The following is a 17,517-nucleotide window of genomic DNA, read 5'->3' on the forward strand; positions in this document are numbered from 1 at the left end:
GCAGACCTTTGCTTTCATTGTCAACAGACTATGCTTTGACACTGATTAATTTTGAACCCTGTCTATGGCCTCTTCGCAATCGTCCTTAGATAGAACCTTGAGCAGTGTGTGTGTGTGTATATATATATATATATATATATATATATATATATATACACAGTGTATATATATATAGTTAAGGGCAAAGTCCAAAGTCGGCCAATTATGTCAATGACCGGGCACTGTTGTCGGGACCCAAAAACAACGACGAATGACAGCATTGGCCGATTTTGTCGGTCAATGTAGTCATAAAGATCTAAATAACAACATTGACTGGCCAATGACGACATTGCCCGGTACTAGGTGGTCAATGTTGAAACAATTGTAAACACAACTACTAAAATATACTGGATGTAAAAAAAAAACCAAAAACGTGTATATCTTAGAATACTTTGTTGCTTTATTCAGTCTTTAAAATAACCAACTATACAGATTTAAATTAACAACAATGCATATGCCATTTTTAGAAACTATTGACTATCAAGTTATAATAAACAGCTCTATAAATCAAATACATTCACAACTATTATTTCTAAGTAAGAGAAGAACAGAGATACAATATACACCTCACTGAAAATAGAACTGCTTAATAGCAAATATGAAACGAGAAAGGTATATCAACCTCGAAAGATTTACTTACACAATATTTGCAAATGTTCTAATGAAAAGAACAAGAAAAGTAACAAAAACATGTATGTGCTTTGAAACACAAAACCAGTAAAACGGTAATAGACTACTAGGAGATAAGTCAATTGGGGAAATTATTATTATTATTATTATTATTATTATTATTATTATTATTATTATTATTATTATTATTATTATTTAATGAGTCCTTCAGCGGGATGGAAAAAGCAGTGCTGTAAACAAGGTGTAATAAACAAGTTGTCTTTCAAGAAAAGTTCTGGAGGGTGATGACAGAATTGAATGTTAATTCCAAGATGTTCCAAAGTGCCTAATTTGAAAATGAATTTGCGTTATTTTTGCTTCCTGGCTGCATTTGTCCTATAGCAGTGATTTATCCTACAAATTGTGATGTCTTCTGTAGTGTGGTCATTTGTGTTAATGTCTGGTGGATTTAAATAATGAGATATGAATTAGGTTAACATTACTCTTCTCTTCTAATGTAATAAAGTCATTATACATGCTCTAGAGTCTAGATCAAGTATATATATATATTTTTAAACACTATGATAATTTAATTCCTAGTCACAAGACATTGAAGGGACAGTAATGATTTAAAGCTGTCAGAATAAATATAAAACACCAAATGAAAAAAATGTACAATGTCAATGTCAACATTGGACCAAAGGGAAGAAATCAAAACAGTTTCATTAGTGACACGATGATAGGCATTTCAGCTGGGATTTAAGAGGTTATCACAGATACTTATGCCTGTATTCCTAGGGTGCTGAACCAAAAAAATATATGGCGATGGTAATGAGTTTTCACTGATTTGAATAGGGAGGTAAGAATTTGATCAGATGTTTTTTATTATAGTTTGTAAATTCAGTCTTCAATTTTAGCACCTTCAAAATACTTCATTTCTAGTGAACGTGAAAACATTTGTGGTAGTGAAATTGCTCTGCTCCGCAAGTATTTGTTCAGTTTCAATCTAAGCAATATGCAGAGTGGCAGCCTGGGCCTCTATAAAATAGAAACAATGACTGCTGTCACTGTTGATTTAGGTTTGCATATCTCTTTTGCAAGCAGACTATACAAAATTTATGTAGACGTCAGACAAAAAAAAAACCTTGGAGAGCTTCCCTGCGCTCTCTAAATTTGGGAAGGTGTATGTCATACTTCTTTAAAGGTTACCCACGCACCTTTTGTAAATTTTAAATATTTGTTTCAGAGGTTTTACTATTTTGGTGAAATAAAATCTGTTATGAGAAATGTGAGGAAATTGTCACATGAAGTATGAAACATGAAGCATTATCATCATCCAGTGTTTTATTTTATTTTATTTTATTTTATTTTATTTTATTTTGGGGGGGTGGAGGTGTATTGTGGTTATTAATATTCAGAATACTGTGAAACTTGCATATTTGATTTGCTGGAATCATTATTTTTCCTTAAATGGCATACAATACTTAATTTAATGTTGCACTGTTGTCATCCAAGGATGCATACAGCTCCTTCCTGGAATTATGTGTATTGCTTGTTTCAGGGCTCTATGGGCCTCATTTACAAAAGAGCTCTAAACTTTATGGTGCACGATAATTACAATTACTGTGCACGTTAATGATTTCCATATTTACTATTGCAATTTTATTAATTACCATGCAAAATAGTGGGGCATATTATGGTGCACACTAATTTTATTGTGCCATACTATGGTAATTAGAATGGTAATGCATGATAATGTATTTAAATGATGTACCCCACTCTGAATAATGAGATGAGCTTTATTCACACCGTATTTGCTAAAGGGCGATAATTGTATTGTGCTCATTAAAGCTGGCAATAATTAATTTGTTTGGACACCAGGCTTTAACCACTGATAGTAGCGTTATTTAAATCTCATTTTCTGGCCTGAAAACTAGTGATGTGCAGTTTGATTCTTTTTACTGACTCGGATTTGTTTGATGCATTCAGTATATTCATATATATATATATATATATATATATATATATATATATATATATATATATATATATATATATATATATATGTAGTATATAATTGAATGTAGGCCAATATACTACATGACACAAAACTAGAAGCAGCTTTCCTAGAACACTGACAAAGCTCAATCATAAATGTAATATATATAGGACATCTCAAACAGTAAAAAAATTTTTAAAAAATCAGTATATAATGCTAAGTCTCAGTATTTAATTTATATTTGAAAATATAACATTTTTAACTGCACTGAAAAATAAAAGATACTGCAAGCTTCGAAAATGCGAAATAGGAAACAGTACCACTTTTTAAATGTACCTTTTAATAACTTCTGTCAGGACACTTAATAACAATGCTCATTACGTGTTCTAGTTCTGCAACTTTTCCACATAATGCCTATTGATGCAGAATCCAGTATAAGAAAATGGGTACTTCTGCATTTCTTTCTTTAATTTTTTCCAGCACTCTGCTAACCAATCCACTCTTTGCTCAGTCATGGTGCACCCTCTGTTGTAATCCCACCAGTTAGTTTCTTCCAAGGTAATTCTGCACTTTCCATGGCTTCTTGAAGTTAAAGTCCTTTCCTTTCGTTGAGAGTCCATAGCTTCTTCATTTCCAGTAAACTCAAAATACGTTGCTTTGTGCAGCGTGTCATAGTGATGTTGTATGGTGTAATCTTTCATAACTGCAACCGTTGCACTGCAAATCAGACATGTTGCCTTGCCATCAAAGTTATACAGTGAAAAAATAATCATCTGGTTAATGATTTTGGAATCTTCTGTGTTCCGCTTCCACCTTTTCTCTTCCGTGACATCTCCAATTAATTTTTTGCTGCTGATTTAAAATTTGACACAAAGTTAAATAAATAGTTTAAACAAGCCTTTTTTTTGCTATCCTAATCAAAATTGTGGGTGTGTGGAAACGAATCCTGTGTGCTATTTGATTGGCTAGTTTACTACCTCTGTGAGCTGTGATTGGCTTAATGGGAATGTCACTCATACAATGCAGACTGCACATGTTGAATATGCATGTTATATTAAAGAGGCGGGTTGTTTTAAAAAAGAATTCCAAAACGATAAGCACATCAATGCAATTTTATAAACTAATAGGCGGGCCGCCAAGTATTGCCCCGCAAGACATATGTTTGACACCCCTGCTTTTAGAGTTAACTATTTATTTTAAGCTATGTCATTCAGCTTTAACTGCAACCTATTTCATAAACTGCAATTTACACACACAAAAAAGCCCTGCTAAAGCTCATGTGGAATTATATTAAATTGCCCACACAGAGGACAGGTTTGCTCTGCGGGGTGACAATGCCGACAAGGAAGAAAATTGAGGCTCATCAATCAATATTTCTTGAGTAAGCAGAACAAAAAGAAATACGCCATTGCACAACATTATTTTTATTGTATATGCATTAAAGGAGAAAGCAAGTGTTTTTTTTTCACATCACACAAGGAATACATTTTAAAACTAAAAGGTAAGCAGTGCAGTTTCACTTTACTTTTGTCTCTGCCTGTCCCCTGCTGAGTGCTGTGTCTGTTTTGGTCGCTCATTTTCTGTCGGTGTAAGCCACCTTCACATAAAGCTACTGACTAAAAGATATGCCTGGACTGCAGGGTGTTTGATATCATGGTGGTCACTGGTAAGTCTCTGACATTATCGTGCACATTAAATTATCGCTCACAATACATGTAGAGTGCATGGTATGATATGTAAATTAGCCAAACACTGCACGTAAGATAATGCATTCTCTGTTAGTAAATAGGGCACTAAATTTAGATTTATCGTGCATGTTAGGCTAACTACTTTACGTGTGTGCTAACTCCAAATTTAGTGCCCTTTCATAAATGAGGCCCTATATCTAATAGTTAGTTAAATATGCTGTTCAAGCCAAATATTGTTCTTTTAAAAAAATAAATATATCAAACATAGCAAAAGTCTGTGCTCACCCATTAGGGTTCTATATAACACTAATCTTTTGTTTATTGGTTACCTCCTTTGTGGAAGATGTACTGCCAAAACTGTTGAAGTGGATACAGTACTATTGCTTTTGTGTTTTTGTCCTGAACTTCAGTAAGCTGGTTTATACTTAATAATATCTTAGCTGAAGCCCTTTGTTAGCCAAAAGAAAAATAAAATGCAAGTTTACTTATATTGATTCTGTGGAGTCTTTACTGTGCAGTGTGCACTGTATTCATAATAAGAATGCTGTGAAGCAACCCATACTTGAAATCAGTATTGATTTCCCTGGGCTCTTCAGAGTCCAGAGATGCTCATTTGACCAGCGTTTCTTAGCGATACCATCATTTCCAGTGATATTTACCTTCCATCAACCCTTTTATGCATGACTTTTTTTTTGTTTTTGATTATTCTTTTTGTATAAGACCTCCATTCGATGAGTTAAGAAGCAAGCAACAAGATATTTTTTGAAAAATAACTCTCCCTTTCCCAGAAATCCCATTGTAAAGCTCCGTCCCATGTATGGGACGCTATGCACTAGCTCCAAGCATGGTTTTCTTCATAGAAACCTGCAATTTCTAATAGAAAGCAGTTCATTTGATTTTGCTTTAAAAAGTACTGTAACGTTTCTGGTGCAAGGACAAATCAGTGAACTGTTATGTTTAATGTTTTTTTAGGTCAAGGATTCCAAACGTGGTGTAATTTGTTTTACTTCTGACAGTCACATGACCTGAAAATGGACCGTTTTTACCTGACATCAATTCATTGCGGTGGAATATGTATGGTGGTAGTCTAGATTAATCCATAGCTACCTTTTAGAATTTGATACAGTGGTCACATGACCTAGAAGTGATCCTAAATGTGTGTAAAACTACTTGAAATAAGTACAAAAAGCACACACTGATGAGATAGTAATTAGTTTATTCAAATCATGCTGTGAAACCATTAACTACTTCAAGAGGATTACAATCTCAAATGTAAAAAAACCATCATCATAGTAAGATAAAACCTACATTTTAAAAGTACTATAACATTTCAGTTATTGGTCAATGGGCCATTGGTTAAGTTGTTCCTGAATTTCTGAACTATTTGGAACATTCTGAGCTTCCAGGATCATAAAGTCCAAGTATTTATCTGTGTGTCCCTCTCATCAACAAGATAATTCTGGCCATCATCTCTTATGCTGTTTTGATTCTTTTTTGCAATACTTTGAGAGGATTCAAATCTGAAATGTCAAACATTTTACAAACATTATAAAATAAAAAATTCATTTTAAAAGTACTGAAAAATATCTGGTATTGGTCAATGGGCATTGCTTAAATTGTTCTGATTTTCTGAACTATTTGGAACATTCCGAGCTTCCAGGATCCTAATGTTCACGTATTTATCTACTCAAAGTGGAAAACACTGAAGCAACTTTTGGGATGCAACCCAACATCGCATTTCATGCAAATTAACTTGGTTTTCAGTCCACACAAGAGGTCCACCAATTACAAGGAAAAACTCAAGCAGACAAAGTGGCTGTTCCTAGCCTGTACATTGCCATGCACTGAACTGCAACATCTAGCAGGAAAGCAAACCGTGGCCCCCACCACTTATTTGATCTGATGATGTTCCAGTAGTTGTCGATGTTTTGATCCATTCTGTCTGTTCCTCCCATAGCGTGGTTGTACTGTGAGATAAGCTGAGGTTGTTTTTTGTCACATGTTGCTTTTTTGCTGCTGACCATCTCCAAACTTGCTTCAGAGGCTTAACACCATAAGCTGTGCTGGCACGGGTCATTCCATCGCACAACAGACTTGTGATCTTGTGTGACCCCACGATGTCTCTTATGACAGAGAATGCCTACTTTTAGTAAAATTAAATAAATAATGTCATAAATAACTTAATAGCATTTTTTTGTGCAGGCATTGTTTTCAAACTATTTCATAACCTTTTTGGAGCTGGATTAATTATGCAGAATATAGATGAAAAGCACCTTGGAACATGGAGTATTATGAAATGTTTCAGTTTTTTTTTTTGCAATGGCAAAGTTTAAAATTCTTTAAGCCCATGATTTATTTTCATACTTTAGGTGGAACTACTGCAGATCAAAGAAGCTTGCAACACAGACATACACTTTTCCAACATGAATCGTGCTTTTAGCTGGAAAAAAGGTAAGCATTTAGCTGCTCATTTTTTGTTCTCTGACAAATCAATAGATCTTTTGAGGCATACCAAAACTATCAAGACTTTAACTCATTAGTCAATAATGTATTCTGATCAGATTCTTGCTTGGCTGATTTTTCTATACTGTTTCCCCACAGCATGACACACTTCTACCACCTGTCTCCCATTAAGCTTCTATATAAATGAATACACTCCTGATGCTATAAGCAGAGAAGTCTTAGGGGAGCTTTGAAGGCACTAATGGAAAGCACTACTAATAGTTATGTTGACTTCCCTGTTTTGCTCTTGGCTGTCTTTCTGAACTTATAGATGGTAATTACCTAAGGCAGGGCTGTTTTGTGTGCAAGGTATAATATTAGTCACACTTTAAGCAATGACTTGCTATTTTGCTTGTATGAGCAGAACATGGTTTAAAGTTTTCACCATGGATTGATAATTTTAGTATTCTAATAAATAGATGCACTTATTTTTTATTGTAAAGAACAGTACACAGAAAATAAACAAGCATGCATTTTTTAAATATATATTTTTTTATTTGGGAGAACACATGCTTACCATCTCCCCTATAAAGAATCATCTCTGGGCCTCTCTACAATATGTGCTCTGATAATGCTTTAAACTTCAGTTCAGTTTAGGACTGTTGGCTTTAGTAGCAGAGTTAAATAGTTGTATACTGTATCTGTTATACCTATGATCTCTGTATCTGTGTCTTGTAATGTTAAACAGTGGCTTCATAATAATGGTCGTTCTTCTGCATGGAATTATCATTGCCTAATTCTAAAGCTATTGCTTGCACAAGCAAATGTATACACACAACTGGCTGTTTTGTCCAACATTAACTGCATCAAAGCTTTTGTGGTGACACTGAGCTATCCTCTAATAATAGCATTAAACACTTTCATTGATGAACAAAGGTCCTGCAAACCCACAAACAGAGAATATAGAAGCTTAGAGACCAGCCGTTATATTATGTTCTAATTTGAATGTGATTAATGAAGGTAATGTTAATAAACTCACATGCAGCTGGGAGATAATGCAAAGTAGTAGCCCTGCAGATTAATTATATCTGCAAAGCCCCAAAGGAAGACCATTGTGGCTGCTTTTCAGAAGTTATTCTGCTGCAATTTTACTGTAGCAAAAACAACAGCAAACATGTAGTATTTTGGAAATGTCACATTAAACCACACAGTGCCCAAGAAAAAGGTGGATTTGTATATTCTGTTCCGTTTTAAAATTAGGACTTGAAAGCAAATGTAAATTATATTTAATTGCTGTAGTTGAATACAAGATTTTTGGTCTTTATTATTTGTAGAAGAAACTCCTGTAAAAAGTGTGTTCAATCAGTTCCATTCTAGTCAAAGAAAGTGCAGTTACCTGTATAAATCTTCCCATACTATTGGACTATATGGGTAGAAAAAAAAAAAAAGTATTTTCCTCTATTTTTCTTGATTTAAGAAACAGTTGCCTTGTTCCTTAGATTTGTTTTGCTTTTCTGTCTGAAAGCATAGGTCATTGAGAGTATCATATATTCTGGGTATATATGGAACTACCTGTCTGTATGTTTCATCATACTAGCTGTAGTTTACATTTTCAGCAGTGGCAGGGGATGTATGTCACTGATACTACTTGTTGTCACTCTTTAACAAACATTTCAGTGATATATTTTTGAAAGACAAGATTTATAATTGCCTCTGGATGTCGAGCATCAGTTGGAATTACTGTTTTGATTCATGTAGAAGTGGTTATCTGTATTGAAGAATGCATGAATAGGTAGAACATGTCTTGCCAGGTGAGGCTCCATGCACATGCTGAAAAGCCCAAGGCATACAGTAGCAAGAGAAGAGGGCTTTTCTGACTTAATGTAACACATGACTGTTAAAGAAAAGACTAAGATCGTTACCATGAGGCCTTCAGACTAGGCTTTGGATTATAGTATGTTATCAGTGGGCACCGACATTGATGTTGTACGAGTATCCGAAGCCTGTTGGCTAAACTGATTTGATCCCAGCGTAGGTGCTATCAAAATGAATGTTCAACAATAGGGAGTTTACTTTTCCACTATTTTTGTTATCTAATCTTTTGACTTAAGTATTTCACATTGCCGGTAAAAATAAAAATAAATAATTACTTGTGATGTCCTAAAATAATACTTTGGGTCTTTGGCTATGTCCATATGTGAGTGCAACAAGATTGAACTCAAATAAGTAATTGTATTACTGTGGAAAATGCAGGTAACTTGATGTTTTTTTATTATTATTATTTTATTTTTTTATTGCCTGACCTAAAGGTTATTAGAGTTCATATCTCCTGTCATTTGATGTTTTGTTTCTTCGCTTCTCAGGGCCAACTTCATCGTCATCTTTATACACAGCTTTCTTGTATACCTCTGTGGCAATGAGGAATTGCTTGCAACTCCACTCATACAGCTTCACTTAACAACACATTTCTTCAGCTTCCAAACCATTTAATGAACAAACACATAAGCAAACACTGCTGACAGCATCCACTTTACATCTATATGAAACCCTATTTAGAAAGTTTTGTATACAGCCCCCAGGTGGTCTTTTTAAATGTCTTACTTGTACAAACAGGCAGAACATATTCTCAGGGAAGTGTTTGTATACTGTAATGGGCAATGAAGCTTTAATAGTCTTGGCTAGTTTCGCAAACCCTGACTAAACTTGGTCTGCCTTACCAATGTAGTACTAACGAGATAGAGAATATGATACTAGCTGTTTTAAGGATCATCAGAGTGGGCTATATGTGCATACAAACTTATTAAAATCCAGATTTATTTACTTGCTTTTGCTTCTGAAAATGAAATGTAATTTATCATATTTGATCGTTTCCCTGGCTGAAATGTGTAGCGATATTACTGATATATATTCTGGACACATTCATTTGTAGGAACTGACTGTCTGCATTGCTTGAAATTAAATATGCCAGGTTTTATTTATTATTATTATTTATTTTCTTTCTTTATGAAGCAGATAATATTCTTCCTTAATGTTGATATATGATTAGGTTGCACATTTATTATACTGCTGTACACGGGAACATCATCGGCATATCATTGCCAACATTTGCATGTATAAGAAACATGTTTAATTAAAATGATGTGTTTTACAAATTGTCTACAGCAGCGTTCTTCAATTGGCGGCCCGTGGGCCAAATCCGGCCCGCGAGAGCCTTCAGTCTGGCCTGTTGGATGTCAGCTGCAGTGCTGCCAACTGGGCGATTTTTCCACAAAATCTGGCTGTTTTTAATTACGTTTTATGGGAAAATCACTTTTATTTATGGGGTGTTAATGTGAAACAGCTAAATAGGCTTTTGTCTGTACTTTTTTTTTTAAACACAGAATGTAGAATGCTAAAACGAGAGCACAACATTTTAACATTTTAATAAATGTTAATACAATTACGAATAGTGTTTGTAATAAAGTATGTCCTTCATTTATTCTTTTTTAAATTAGATGAATTGCTTATTAAAATGTTGCACCCTTGTTAGCATACAGTTTCTTCATTCTGCATGCACCAAAACACAAACATTAAACCAATTGTACTAGTAAATGGCTAGCAGGGATCAATCGAATTATTATAGGGGATGAAAAACTGATTGATGTGCTTTCATTACTTAACTTACATTCTTGTTGCGCAGTCAATGAACTTAGATGTCCATTTTAAATTGCTACAGTGATAGACACAAAAAGAACCCATGACATCTTTACTTGTACTTCCAAAAAGCCTTTGACAAAGTGCCACATGAGAGACTAATCCTTAAATTGCAATCCATGGGAATTCAAAGAAGTACATGCAAGTGGATTCCTAACCTGGTTAAAACATAGGAAGCAGAGAGTACAGTACTTGTAAGAGAGGAAACCTCTACTTATATCAGAGGATAATTAGCAAGCTTATCAGATTTGCAGATGACGAAGCTTGGGGAAGCGGGCGACATGCTTTCACCCCCCAGGAAATCCCAAAATATTTGGACTACATACAGAACTGGGCAGAAAGGTGGCAAATTTTATATTGAATATGTCAACACATGTAAAGTGTCACATGCCAGTCACAACAATATATGATCCAGTTAACCAAATGGTGTTGTAATAGACTCATCACTGTCAGCAACCAGCCAGTGCTGGGAAGCAATCCAGTTTATGATGAGGTTGTTTTCTGGATGGGTAAGACTGCATTTAGAATACTGCCCAGTTCTGGTCACCACTGTCCAATGAAGAGCAGCTAGACTTATCCCAAGTCTTAAAGGAATGAACTGTGAAGATAGGCTGAAAGAACCAAATCTATTTAACCTAGAACATGAAGAATTAGGGAGGACATAATCGAAGGCTTTAAAATGTTAAAAGGAGTTCACATAGTTAGCCCTAACCAATACTTAAGTGCAATACAGAAACCAGGACCACAGGACAGAGTCGGAAATTAAGTGAAGATACAGAGGTCTTCTTCACACAGAGAGTGGTGAGCGTATGGAATGGGTTGCCTAGTCATGTTGTTGAGGCAGAATCACTTGGATCCTTTAAGACCCAATTTGAAGTTTTCACATCAGTCAGCTACAAGTAACTGGACAAACTTTAATGGGCCAATGGCCTCCTCTTTGTACATTTTCTCATGTTCTTATGGTCTACAGGGTAAAGATTCAAGATGTTCCAGCAGTGTTGGAGCAAATAGCAGCCCAGGCATCAGGGTCTCTTAAACTGACATGATTCTATTTTTTTATTTATTATTATTATTATTATTATTTGAAAAATGGCCCTGTTTGGAGATACGACATGGAAAATAAATTTGAATTACAGTGATGTAAGCACTAATATAATTTGCTTTATGTGGGAGCACATGACAAATGCTGCCTTTTGTATGTACCTATTGTGACTCGTGAATCACACCCCATCAAACGACTCAGCAGAACTTTCAAAGGTTTGATTATATTAAACCTTGGATTGTTTAAATAGATTAAGATTATAGAATCCAATAGAAGAGAATAATCCTTGGATAACCACTGCATATAACCAATATTAATTATGTACTGTTCCAACAGACACATTGCACATTCCTTAACAAATATAACATGTGGTATTATATTGGAATGGTAACTAATTTACAATCAATCACTGAATATAATAAACAGAGAAGAGGGTGGGGGTGGGGTGGGTGTTAATTGATGAATTAGTATTCTGTAAGAATATGACCTTTTTGATACTACATTCATCATGATGAATACCACTTTATTATACTGGTATTAGCGTTTTTTCAAATGTCACCATAGTTTTCTGTAGTCCTGGCCTGCAAGTGAAAATTGAACTGCGTCTATAAATCAGCATCCTGCACTGATACAAAGACAAACTCATGCAGTCCTCCAGAGACAGTAGCACATGTTGTGCATTCATCGAAGCATTGACAGCTTTTTGAATGTTTTCCGAAGATTAATAGAGTGCAGATCTTTTTTTTCATATTACATCTTGTTCCCTAATTATTCCAAGCTGTTTAGGTATGCTAGTTTATTTGTATCTGTACTGAAACAGATTAATCATTGCAGAACAACTAGAGGTGGGGTATTTATCGTCCACTTAAAGTACCTCGTTCTGACCTCACTAAAATCTATGAATTTAAATTGATAACAGTCCCATTTTCAAATAGATTCAAAATACTTTTAAAAAGCAATCCATCAGGTACAGAGATGGCCCACCAATTACATTTTAAACCTAATGCAGAATGACTTGTTGGGTCAGTTGTTCTTCATTTTATACCAGAGAGCAGGTTTATCTAATGGTGAGGTTTTTGGCTTGGAACCACTTGTAAAATATGCATATGCATTTATATTAGATGCTGTGCTACATGCTGTGAACCTACTTTTTCATTCCAGCGTTATACAAATGGAGATTCGATAAAGGGGCATTCAGAACAGAAAATAGGAGGCACTTTTTTACACAGAGAATTGTGAGGGTCTGGAACCAACTCCCCAGTAATGTTGCTGAAGCTGACACCCTGGGATCCTTCAAGAAGCTGCTTGATGAGATTCTGGGATCAATAAGCAACTAACAGCCAAACAAGCAAGATGGGCCGAATGGCCTCCTCTTGTTTGTAAACTTTCTTATGTTCTTATGAAACATGTAAATTTTTTCCCCTACCCCAGCTCAAATAAATGCAGCACATAATAAAGAAACACATACAAAACAGTTACTTGAATAAACAAAAAATAATTTAATAAACTTGATAAAATGTATTTAAAAGAACACAATTGCATGCTGGAGCGTACTGGTATTTTACTGTAAACTTTATGGAACCCAAACAAAAAAAGAATACCGTAGGTACACAGCATATATATATATATATTATATATGAATTGGCAAGAAAAGTGATGCATTTTAGTTCTAATGCAGGAGCTGTACGATTAAGTTTCTTAAATGCATTTCTGTTTTGGTTGTATGCATGGTATTTGGCTAATAAGAGGTGCTGCAGAATCCTGACACAGACAGGAAGTTCGGAGAGTGGGGGGTGTGGTGTTTTGAAGTGTCAATGGGGAGCATAAGCTAGTGTAGCTCTCGCTGTAGCGTTGCTGCTTAGGGGATAGCCACAGGATCCTCATCTTCCTCACTGAAGCCCTGTCTGGACCAGGAGACCGTGATTAGTTGTCTTGCTGTTTGAAGAGAAGGAAACAGACCGTATATTAGAGTTCAGCCCTGCGACTCTTAGAAACTGCTGTAAGAAAAGAAAGGGAAAATAAACCTACCTCCTCGGTGTTGAATTGACATTTCTCTCTTGTTGTTTCCCTCTCCATGCTACACTGGTATGTGGCCTCACCTAGTCAAACAGATCTGATCTGCGAGATCAACAGCTTTCAGTTTAAAGTTGTAGGACTTCTTCGCAATCCTGATCAAGTTGTATCTGCAGAAATAAACTTCAATATACGCCTCCCTCAAATAGGCCTATCGTAAAAAAAAAAAAAAAGCGCCTTTTGAAAACCATAGTACTTCTAATTACCTCCACCCTTGAATAAACGCTGCAGCTGTTTTTAGCAGTTTATATATAGAACAACAATACGTTTTGCTGAAGTGTCAAGTTTCTTAGATTTATCAGTGCCAAAATATTTGTTCACTGTTATAAACTCAATAGAGTTGAACACCTGTTTCTTATGGAGAACTGTTCACCATTCTACACACATACATTCTATAGTATTTATCTCCCTGAAGGGACAGCAATCCGACAATTGCATCTGCATTTTCTGAATCTAAACAGTAGTATGTTGTAAGCAAGAAGACAAGTGTTAGGTATACTTCACATGAAATAAGCTGATCATAAACTGGGACATGTTTTCTGAAATCCTTTTCTTCTGAACTTAAGGTGGAGGTTCCTGAAACTGGCCAGAAATAGAAATAACTTGTTGGGATGAAGTTCTTTTGGTTCTTCAATTGTTTTGTTCAGGGTGATGTTTGATCAAAAGAGCTAAGGAAATAAATTAATAATAATGTTTTGTTTTTTTTTCCTGTGGAATTTATAAATAAGGTCTAAAAATATATTAAATCTAAGCAAACATTTATTTATTCCAGATAAAACGTGGATGCATACTCCCGAAGCTTTGGCAAAACTCTATATATCCTACAATGCAAAGGTATGTATTATCAAGCAACACCACAGCCAGGTCAGGACACACGTCACATCCTGAGCTGGACATTTGACCACCAAGATACTTTAGAATGTCTTCTGCCTGCTTCCCAGTGGACGATGTTCACCCTTCAGGAAATAGTGACGCATCCTTGTTGCCGTCCAGACCTAGTTCACAGGATTTTAGACCTACGTTATGTATGCTGCTGTAATTGGTGGTCAAGTATTCAATACCTGGCTGAGGGGGGATCCGAACCATTTCAAGCTGCAGGCTTCCAGGCTCTTGCACACTAATGGGAGAGCGACCATTGTATATTCATACATACTGTATGTATTCTATTTTCAGGCATAACACATTTTTCCATCAATCATTTTAAAACCTGTCCCATTTATTGGTTTGTTTGGTGTCAAATTGCTTCTTTTTATTGATCACAGCTGGACTGTAGGAAGAATAGCATTGACGAAAGCATTTGAAATATGACTGTATTGTTTGTTTGTTTGTTTTTACTTTTAACTATTTTAGTCTCCTGTCAACTCTGTGTTATGCTTGGTTTGTTCCAGTGTTGTCTTGTCTTGTTTGTAGTTGCTCCAATGCTTAATTACCAGCCATTTGTTTAGTTGGCAACAGGGAATTTACAATAGCCAACTCTTGAGGACCACGGCCAATCCACCAAGCAAAAAATAAGATCCCACTGTTCCTTGTACCTTAATCATAATGCATCCTGCAACATCAGGAGGGAGCAGACTAGCATACAGTAGCATTACAGTACATTTGAATTGTTCTACCATCTGCAGCTGCCGTTATGCACATTTGCTAGTTTCTGAAGTGGTGGCAGAGTTATATTCAAGAATTGTTAAAATTGTGGCGTTCCAGTAATTCGAAAGCATCAGTCTGGTATGCTGCAGAATAATACACAGAGTAGAAAAAAGTAGCCACCTCTATTCTGTTGCAAAAAATGATTGGCGGCTTACTACTTTACTCTCATTTTTTAAATGTAGATTAATAACACTTTTTTTTACATCTGTTTTGACCATCTTAGAATGCCCTAATTGACTTCCTGCTATGACATTTCAGTTCTTTACTTCTATGATATATGGTTACTTTTTGTTATCGATTTATATAACACTCCACTCTGTTGCATTGCATAGACCCACTAAAGAAATTTAAAAGAAGAGCAACGCATGTCAAAAATTCAGCAAAACATTATAGTGAAGGTGTTGTGAAGAGGCACTTTCAGTTTTAAAAATGTTCTAGAGGTTCAGTGGATCAGAAGACAGTGGCTTATTACTGTCAAACTGAGTTCAAGTAGGCCAGAAATATGTCTTGTCAAAGTTTCTTTTTATGATGTTGACATCCCCAGTCTCAATGTGCATCAAATCCACATGCACATGGAAAGTAATTGGTGAATTACTTTTGGAATTTGATGCATAGTTGTAGACCTCTTCCCAACCCTAACCACAATACTGTGAATGCAGTCACACGCTCCCACCAATAGGTCGGATGGTTATATGAACATCTTTATTTGGTGAATCCTTTTGGCATCCTCGATTTACTCTTAAATGATAACTAGCAAAACTGCATGTATACCCAAAGGAGTAAATGTTCTCAATGTATTGAATTCTCTGGTCTCTTACCATTTTTTTTTTTTTTTTCAAAGGAGATGCCTGATTAAGTAGAGGAATGGCACTTCAGCTGTAGGGACAGTATTGCAGTCATTTGCCATCTGTCTTTGTTTTTTTACTGACATTTTTTTAGAGGAAGTAAGTTTGTTGTGATAATTATTTTCTGTCACTTTCCCTCTGCAGTTGCTGTTTTGAAAACACTCTGCTAATGATGGCAAGGTTTTGGGTGACTGCATCCTTCTGCTGCAGTGGAATAGTCAAATCCTGCAATCCTTTTATTCTGCTAAAGTATATATTGATAACACTATTTTGGATACTTTGCAATCAAATCTTTTTGGTTTGAAAGAAATTAACTCCTCTAGATGCAACAAACACATAGACAGATTAGTGTTTGAAGAATACTTATATACTGTACACAGTAACACAACGGTGATGACGTTCAATAATTAATGCAGCTTTATTATGATGAAACTAAAAAATAAACATTAGGTATCACTCTTAGCAACACGGACTATGTAGCAGACTTTCACTTCCTTGTTTTCTGCAGCTAGTGTCTTAAGTGACTGGGAGATTTCCTGTGACAGACTGTGCACAAAAGATAGATGTTTTGAAGGCTTTCTGGTTAACATATGAAACAAGAAGCAGGTTAATGATGCCATCTGTTGGATATTTGTTGTAACGTAAATGTCTGCTGTGATCATTTTTGCTCAGAGTTCATAACATTTTCATGCTAAACAGTTCTGGAGAAGTTATATTGTGTGCACCTTTTAGCTGATTTCTGATATCATTTTCAGCTTTATTGTTTTGTTTGTAAATCCTTCATTATATTATAATTTTTCTGATAAATACAATATGTAATAACATTGTTTTTCCCCGGTGAGGATGAAATCTACTGAGAAGGGGATATTGTGGAGTATGTACTGCTATATGTCACACATCACACACATCAATTTTTTTTCCATATATCTGGAGAACCACTTCTCCAATTGTCATGAACTCTCGTATTACCATGGTTTATTGTTTACTGAAAATATCAGATTCTGGAGATATATGGGGTGTCTGTCTGTCCTTACATCATTTGCATCTGTATGCTTATATCTGGAGATAATAAATTGTTATCTTTTAAATGTCTTTGCAGTTTCTTGGAAATGTAGAAGTTGACCAACCAAAAGGTACAGAAATCGTGAGGGATGCTGTTCGAAAATTAAAGGTACATTTTATTTTTATCTGTAATTTGATTTAAATCCAGGACTCAGGCACCATTTAAGGGAGCAAAGATGGTGCTCTTTGCGTAGAACAGTTCACAAAAGAACTACTGTGTACTGTAAGGAAGGGCCTCCTTAAAACACAATTTAAATGAACCATCTGTATATGAAAGTTGTTGTAGATAGAGCTAACAAAATAATTCCAGTAAAGCTTAAATCATTTTATTGCCAACTTTTCTTAAGTCCATTTTTCAATGGCAAAGACGCATCCATTTAT

The 17,517-nt window shown here is 35.3% G+C and overlaps 1 protein-coding gene across 8 annotated transcripts in view; it reads left to right on the top strand.

Moving 5' to 3' along the window:
• Nucleotides 1–17,517, top strand: part of gulp1a (GULP PTB domain containing engulfment adaptor 1a) — a 125,835-nt gene that overhangs the window by 69,816 nt on the left and 38,502 nt on the right. For 7 of the 8 annotated variants that reach the window (XM_059032187.1, XM_059032186.1, XM_034003050.3 and 4 more), the window contains 3 exons: nucleotides 6,705–6,786; nucleotides 14,358–14,419; nucleotides 17,174–17,245. In XM_059032187.1, the coding sequence (XP_058888170.1) occupies nucleotides 6,759–6,786; nucleotides 14,358–14,419; nucleotides 17,174–17,245 (162 nt within the window). In that variant the 5' untranslated portion in view covers nucleotides 6,705–6,758. The remainder of the gene's footprint in view (nucleotides 1–6,704; nucleotides 6,787–14,357; nucleotides 14,420–17,173; nucleotides 17,246–17,517) is intronic. The other variant, XM_034003085.3, reaches the window with a different exon arrangement.

Source organism: Acipenser ruthenus, chromosome 10, assembly GCF_902713425.1.
Source record: "Acipenser ruthenus chromosome 10, fAciRut3.2 maternal haplotype, whole genome shotgun sequence".
Classification (NCBI taxonomy): Eukaryota; Metazoa; Chordata; class Actinopteri; order Acipenseriformes; family Acipenseridae; genus Acipenser; species Acipenser ruthenus.